This window comes from Lycium barbarum, chromosome 2 (assembly GCF_019175385.1).
Source record: "Lycium barbarum isolate Lr01 chromosome 2, ASM1917538v2, whole genome shotgun sequence".
Lineage (NCBI taxonomy): Eukaryota > Viridiplantae > Streptophyta > Magnoliopsida > Solanales > Solanaceae > Lycium > Lycium barbarum.
Genome location: NC_083338.1, coordinates 139363920 through 139372245, shown reverse-complemented (window position 1 = coordinate 139372245; position 8326 = coordinate 139363920). Strand labels below are relative to the sequence as shown.

The window sequence follows — 8326 nt, the reverse complement described above, 5'->3', positions numbered from 1 at the left end:
AGAGCATTCAATGACATGAAGAGAATGAGACATGGTGGAAAATTGTCATGTTTGATGAGACATGGTGGAAAATTATCATGTTTAATCATCTGGTGTGTTCTCTATTACAAACTTAAGAGGAACACATATATTCAAAGGAATTATGATCTCCTCCGTTTCCATCCCACTAGATTATACTGTTGCGTGTTTTTTTTTTTTTCTCATCCATAGAGGTTAAAGACAAAGCATTTAAAAAGTAATAGACAGATTTGCATTATTGTTTTCTCACTTTATCAGCTATATTTGACAAATGAAAATGGAAGAGAGAGTCGAGTTAGACTTGAAAAAGTTTTTGGAAGACTACAAGGCCATCAGACCAACAAGTTATTCTTATGCTGATATTAAGAAGATAACAGATGATTTTAATGTAAAGTTAGGAGAAGGAGGTTACGGAATTGTGTTTTGACTGAAGAATAGAAGCGTAGAGGGGTATATTAGGGTGAGGGAAATTATATTTTTTGGTCGGGTCGGGTCTAACTTTGGAGCATGGGTAATTTAAGTTAAATGAGTAATTTTGACTGATTTGGGATTTCCATCCATTCAAGGGGTATATGTGTATACTTTGGCTAACTGAGGGATATATTTGACTACTTTGACTAACAGAGGACAAAGTTAGCCAATAAACTATAATAGCGGAGTATATTAGACCCTTTTCCCAAAATTAGAAGCTTCTTCAGCTAGAACAAAATTCCGATTTCCAAATTTAGGGGTTCCTTTTTTGGTTTCATGTTTAATTTACTTTTTTTTTTCTTTCTTTATTTGGTTCTTGCATTTCGTGTAGCTATAATACTTTATACCATTTATTTTCTGCTAGCATTGGGCGTTGGTTGCCCGCATGTTTGGCTGTTAAATATTTTATAAAATATTTGGAAGTGAATGATATTCCCACTTCCACTTTGCTCTCACAATCTCTAGCATTGGGTCAAAAAAAAGTTTTTGTCTCGTTCTGTTCTACTTTATCTGCCCATTTTTTCAGTGTTTTGGTACATGGTACTTGGAAGAATTACTTTTGATAGTATTATTTTGTGTGAATATTTTACACGTTTTTGTTTTATGTTCGTTTCTGCTTTCTTTTAATTATAGTAATCGTACGTAAGGGTTGACTTTAACGCCTCTTTACTGTAACTAGTTGACCAAGACAATTGATTTATTTTTCCTCCCTTGATTTTTACGTAAAAAGAGTTAACGAATTATAATCAAAATATGTGCACTAAATGTTGAAAAATAAATTAAGACGCAACTTATACTTATTCAAAATAATTCTTAAAAATGCATTTTCATGTAATTCTTTTTTTTTTTTTTTTGGTAATACAACTAATTGATTGAAGATGGTATCATGTAAATTATAGCTAGTACTACAGAAAAGAATTAATATATGAAGACGGAATTAAGTAATCGGATTTGGACTATCATTACACAACGACGAGGAATGTTCTAAATAAATTGAACTATTATTTTCCCTGAAATGAATTGGACATTTCACTTTTCCATTTCCAAATAATTAAAACACGAGGAATATTCTAAGTGAATTGAACTATTATTTTCCCTAAAAGTGAATTGGACATTTCACTTTTCCATTTCCAAATAATTAAACATGAGGAATATTCTTAATGAATTGAATCTATTTTTTCACCTAAAATGAATTGGACATTTCACTTTTCCATTTCCAAATAATTAAAACAAAGAACGATTCGAAGAGATGGACCAAAATGCTAGTACTTGGACAAGAAGGATCTAGGACATTTCTTATCTTTGCATATTCAACTATATATGTTTCCCACTTTCAGTCAATAGGAAGATAAAATTCCACTAATGTAAGTGCAGTAACGGCCAAAGAATATTTCTACAGAAGCACCAATCTCTTCATGCGTTAACGTTATTCACGACAATATGTATAATATAGGGTTCCCTCGTTAGAACAATTGATGAAAACGCTAGTACACAAAAGCATAAAACATTTCCTTTAGTTTTTCGATACATAAACGTTGACAATATACAAAAGAAGAGAAGAATTGTTGAAATTATTCTTGAAGAAATTAATTTCCGTCTAGTATCAATAAATATTTGCCGAGAAAATGTCAAAATAAGTATAGTGCCATATATAGTGAGAGATCAATTGAAATCAAAGTTAAAATAGTAAGGAGAAGGGGATGAATTGACAATCTTACCACCAATGGTTATTAGTCTAGTGCTAGTACTGAAAGTCTTTCACATAATTATGTGTGGTCCGATTCTCATTGTTCCACTTCCTTTCCCTTCCCCTCTCCACGTGTAATAGAAGTTGGAAATAATTCAAGGGAAGAAAAAGAAGGGCTTTCAACACATCTAGCCGCTCGACCAAAAATATTACAATTCCTAGGCGATATACATACTAATTATACACCGAAACACACACACACATATACCGACTATTTTTTTTAAGTAGTGGCTATATTGTGTAAAAATTCCTAACAAGAATATGAACGGAAGACATTGGTAACAAGCCCAAAGAGTATAAGCCCAATAGGTCATTTCTCACTACTATGTGGCCTCATTTCTGATTCCAATATCAGTCTCCACATTTCACACATTTCATGCCATTGCAAATCTATGAACATTACCTTTTTAAAAGTGAATTCATAGTAGTTGAAGAATAATGCTTTGAAAAGTGAATTTAATTGAAGTGAGTTTCTATGTCAGTGTCATTATATGAATTGTAAATTGAGGTATCACGAGTGAATATGATATGAACCAAAAGTGAAATAAAATTAATAAATAAAGCAATTACTGGTTAAATTAATAAATTAAATTATCATAAATAAAGTGGATGAGATACAATGCTTCAAATGCAAAGAGGTACTATAAGTGAAATGCAAAAGTTTGACAAACTTCAAACAAAATGTATTACAAAATCAAAATTCAAACAAAAGTATTTAAAGTTTGGAACTATCAAGCCAAATTTCACACCTTTAACAGTACATCTAGATTTGATCATTAGTCAATCAGATCAAATCTAACGCGTATTTGTAACAATAAAGGTAGATTTGACCCAACTATTTATAAAAGTCAAATTTGAACCATTTCTCGTAGTTTAGGGATAAAGTAACATTTTTCATCTCTTTTTAATTAATGTGTAATTATTGTGGAGAAGGGTGCCTGTTCCAAATATTTCATAATTTTCCCCAGTTTCTATTTTATTATTCTATTCATTTTCCCAATCTAAGCTTGTACTAATTTTATATTTTGCTGTCAAATTGTCGTCTTTCTCAAGTCTCAACTTCCGATCTACAGTTTTTTTTTTTTTTTTTTTGGTAATACAGCTAATTGATTGAAGATGGTATCATGTAAATTATAGCCAGTACTACAGAAAAGAATTAATATACGGAAAAGAGCCAAAATTACCCCTAAACTTTGAGAAATAGTTCATCCATGCCTTTCATTATACTTTGGGGTCAATTATACCTTTACTGTTATACTATGGGGTCAATTATACCCTTATGTTTAACGGCTGTCACGTGACATCATCCCAAGCCTTCAAAATTATTTTTCCCCTCAAATAATTTTTTACCCACTAAATTTGAACCATTTCTCGTAGTTTAGGGATAAAGTAACATTTTTCATCTCTTTTTAATTAATGTGTAATTATTGTGGAGAAGGGTGCCTGTTCCAAATATTTCATAATTTTCCCCAATTTCTATTTTATTATTCTATTCATTTTCCCAATCTAAGCTTGTACTAATTTTATATTTTTCTGTCAAATTGTCGTCTTTCTCAAGTCTCAACTTCCGATCTACAGTATTGTTTTAGTCCGACAATATCGTAAAGATGCTGCAACTCAATAGAAGAATGAACTCAACCATAGCAAATGAGCCCCTTTTACACACAAACACAACAGTCTTGGAGGAAAATCACTTCAAAGACAGAGTAGAGGAAGAATCAAAAGCAGATAATTTAGTGAAACTCACATTTCAAGAATCAAACAAGATATGGGAAATTGCTGGACCTTCCATTTTCAGCCGACTGGCAATGTTCTCTCTAACTGTCATCACTCAGTCCTTTGCTGGTCACTTGGGTACCCGTGACCTGGCTGCCATTTCCATTGCCACCACTCTCTTCATCTCCATTACTTTCGGATTCTTGGTATGTCTTACTTTTTGAAGAAAAACAAATTACTCCAAGTTATATGCATTCATAGTGTAGAATGATTAGTGGTCAAAATGCGTAAATACTTACTTATTTCATTGTACTCCATCTGCCGGACTCCACTTGTTGGGATTATACTGGATATGTTATCGTTGTATTGTACTCCATCTGCCAAACCCCACTTGTTGGGATTATACTGAATATGTTGTTGTATTGTACTCCCTATGTCGCAATTTATGTAACACTTTTCGCTAAACTTTGAAGCTAAATTAAATTGGATCAATTCAATATTTTTATAATTAAAATTTGAATATTCGAAAACTATATGAAAAGTACTATAAATTGGCATTCGTTGTCTATGAAAAAATATACTTTAAAATGTTGGTCAAAGTTTACATGGTTTGAATCTTGAAAAACGAAAAGTGTCACATAAATTGGGAGAGAGGGGGTAATAGAAAGTCACCAAAAGATTGATTTTTTTTGTTAAACGAGAAGTTAAAATAAGAAATAAATAATGAGATAAGCAGAAGTTTAATACATGGGACTGTGTTGCTCGAACTCTCTAAAATTATTGCCACATTCGTGTCAAATCCTTCAAAATATAATGCACTACTTTTGAAGGGACCAATTCCGACCCACACCCGTCGACATATTTGAAGAGTCCGAGCAACATAGATAGAGGAAACTATCATCTACTTTATGTGAATTTTTTGGTTGAAAATATGTTGATGTTGTGGTAGTGTAACTAGTAATGCTGATTGGTCAGCTGGGAATGGCAAGTGCTCTGGAGACACTGTGTGGACAGGCTTATGGGGCGAAGCAATACCCCTTGTTGGGTGTATACTTGCAGCGTTCTTGGGTCGTATTGTTCTTCAGCTCTCTAGTACTATTGCCTCTTTTTGTATTTGCTGAGTCTATATTGGTGCTTCTGGGGCAGCCAGAAGAAGTGGCTAAATTGACTGGAAAGGTTGCAATTTGGCTGATCCCTATGCACTTGAGCTTTCCTTTTCAATTTACCTTGTTAAGGTTCCTGCAGTGCCAGCTAAAAACATCAGTAATTGCTTGGGTATCTGGTGGTACACTTGCTCTTCATATGGTTTTATGTTGGATTTTTCTTTATAAATTGGGATTTGGAATTGTTGGGACTGCCCTCATTCTTGATTTCTCTTGGTGGATTTCTGTGTTGGGCTTTTTCGCTTACATTGTTTCTGGTGGGTGCCCTCATTCTTGGACTGGTTTCTCGACGCAAGCGTTTGTTGGTCTTTGGGATTTCCTTAAACTTGCTGTGGCTTCTAGGGTGATGCTACTGTATGCTTCCTTATTCCTTACTGATCTCTGTTATCAAGAACAGTCACATTGATATATAGATTAATAGTCTTTTAAGGCATAGAAATGTTTGATATTTCAGGTTGGAGAATATTTATTTTAGAGTGCTAGTTATCGTGTCTGGGCACATGAACAATACTGAGGTTGCAGTTGATGCGCTCTCTATCTGGTTCGATTTTTTCATCGTACATTCAGCTTACGTAAATGGTTTTTCTGCTTGATTTTGCAAGTAATTGATGTTCTTTCTTCCTCAGTATTACCATCATCGGGTGGGAATCCATGATTCCACTTGGACTTTTGGCAGCAACAGGGTATGTTCATCAAATAGTTTTGAGTCCATTTCTACTGTCTTATGGGTGTTTTTCTTTTTGGCTGGCCAAAATCAAGAAGCGGAAGGAATAAAATTTAGCTTGTGTATTTAGCTTTTTGCTTCTGGTATATGAATACTTCAATAACAGAAAAGAGCATATCTTATTTCTTGTTTTATGCCATTGAAGTTTCACCGGATATAGTGCCTGTATGTTTCATCAGATGACCCCAAAATTTTCTATAAACACAGGGTACGCGTCGCAAATGAACTTGGAGCTGGAAATGGAAACCGTGCGAAGTTTGCCACAAAAGTTGCATTGTTGAACACTTTAGCATTGGGAATTTTGTTTTGGTTAATTGTTACGGTCTTTCCTGATAAGCTTTCTATGATCTTCACCTCAAGCACTCCTGTCATCAAAATGGTGGGTGGATTTGCATTCTTGTTGGCAACCACAATCCTTTGTAATTGTGTTCAACCAGTTCTTTCAGGTGAGGAATTTAAAAAGGAGTTTAACTTTTTTATATTGTTTTTAACACTATCATGTACTAAACAATAACAGTCCATAACGAGAGGAATTAGTAACCTAACAAGTAAGTTGAGTTATCTGCTAAACCAGTTTATATATACTCTAATAATGTAAATTTACATAACATGGTCAGTGTCTTAAGTAGATTTTATTTCAAACCACTAAATACTGACATTCATATGGAATATGCTACAATGTTTTCAGGCGTAGCAGTTGGATCTGGTTGGCAGGCACATGTGGCATATGTCAACTTAGGCAGCTATTATTTAGTAGGAGTTCCCCTCGGTATCTATTTTGGATGGTCACTAAACTTTGGGTTACCGGTATGTAGTAACAGGAGAACGTAATATTTTAGAATCTATCTCCCGTTATAATATTAACTGTGGTTAAAATGACTACAATCTACTATACTCAAATGTATAGTGGAGATGACATTGATCAAGTAAATTTGCAGGGCTTATGGTACGGTATGATCATGGGGACAGTAGTTCAAACCTTGATTTTAGCGATTATGACCATCAGATGTCAATGGACCATATAAAGAGGTAAAATATCAAACAACATAATTCTCCCTTCTATTTGTTTGTGTAGCTAGAAACCTTTACAATATCTTTCTTGATTCATTAAGGCTCATTACCAGAGAGTCTCACAGGCAAGCGAAAAATTTGGGATCTGCTTATGTGGGAAGATTTATGCTATTTGTTGATGTAACATTTGTGTCGTATAGTATCTTTGTTCCAGTTGCGTTTGTTTTGTTTTCTTTCTTCGTTTAATCATTCCATATCTAAAGCTTACTGATCAGACTAATCTAGATTCTCGTCGAATAGGTCCAAATTCTCCGTACAGAGACAGTAACTCTAATTAGATGGAGCTAGATGCTTATTATCATGTGAACTCTGCAGCAGCCCAACGATGCTCATACTATTTTTTTCCTCTGTTCTTTCTTGGATAAAGGAATGTGGCATAGGAATGAATCAAAAGAACAGAGGATTAGCTCCACTTTTTCAGTATTTAATGTATTCAGAGATTCAGAATTCAATTTTTTTGTATTTTTGTACAACTTCTGGTTTAGTTATGACGTCCATCTGTGAAAGGAATTGTGATCTCTTCTTAGAGAATCAGAACTAAATGAATGAGACAAATGGTTGGTAGTTGATTCTTTAGTTTTGATTATTCTTTTGGTTGAGAACGTTGAAGTAATGGGAAGTTCCTAATGGCTTGTGCCTGTCAAAGGCAAGGTTATCTGTTTGGGGTTATATGTATGGAAATTTAGGTTTTATATAAATGTCCCTAAAGAGCTTTGCTTTATCTTTTCACCCTCAATTTTTTGTTTCTTAGGCCTAGGAGAATAGGGAGGGGAATTTGAATGATATAGACATAATTTCTAAGTATTATTTTAAAGTTATTTCAATTAGCTTCTAAAATTACTTTAGATAATAAGTCGAAATATTACCTGAAAGTTTTACCATCAATAATTTCTCTCGAATTTGAGCAAAATCCCAGTTTATTAGCTTGTTTGGATTGTTGTTACCTACTGTATTGTGTTGTATCGTATTGTTATTTTACCTACAATGTTTGTTTTGATTATTATTTAAATTTTAGTATATCGTGTTAAATTCATCATTATGTATCGCGTCGTTCAGTGGCGGAGCCAGGATTTTTACTAAGGAGGTTCAAAAATATAAAAGAGTAAGAAACGTGGAAGCCAAGGGGTTCAACATCTACTATTTACACATAAAATATAATTTTAACCTTGTGTATACATGGTAATTTTTTGCCGAAGGGGGTTCGGGCGAACACCCTGGCCACCGCTTGGTGCTGCCCCTGGCGTCGTTACCTTATTTCCCCCCTCATTTTGATTTTGCTTATTATTTAATTTTTTTTTTTTATAATAACTCTACCCCGTATTCTAAGTTTATTCTTCATATTGATGATATGTCGCATTATGTAATAAGGGTAAACAAAACAATCTATATAAACATTATATCATTTAAATAATACAA

At 33.6% G+C, this 8326-nt stretch overlaps 1 protein-coding gene across 2 annotated transcripts; it reads left to right on the top strand.

Moving 5' to 3' along the window:
- The first annotated feature begins 3559 nt into the window (after window positions 1-3559).
- LOC132627584 (protein DETOXIFICATION 27-like) lies at window positions 3560-7486 on the top strand. Of its 2 annotated transcripts, none has more exons than XM_060342998.1 (8): window positions 3560-4158; window positions 4928-5469; window positions 5570-5656; window positions 5742-5798; window positions 6047-6285; window positions 6528-6646; window positions 6778-6868; window positions 6952-7486. In XM_060342998.1, the coding sequence occupies exons 1-7, from the start codon at window positions 3844-3846 to the stop codon at window positions 6862-6864; spliced, it is 1446 nt and encodes a 481-aa protein (XP_060198981.1). In that variant the 5' UTR covers window positions 3560-3843; the 3' UTR covers window positions 6865-6868; window positions 6952-7486. The 2 variants fall into 2 exon arrangements, with proteins under 2 accessions (XP_060198981.1, XP_060198980.1); XM_060342997.1 differs by having other exon boundaries at window positions 3578-4158; window positions 7151-7486.
- The last annotated feature ends 840 nt before the right edge of the window (window positions 7487-8326 follow it).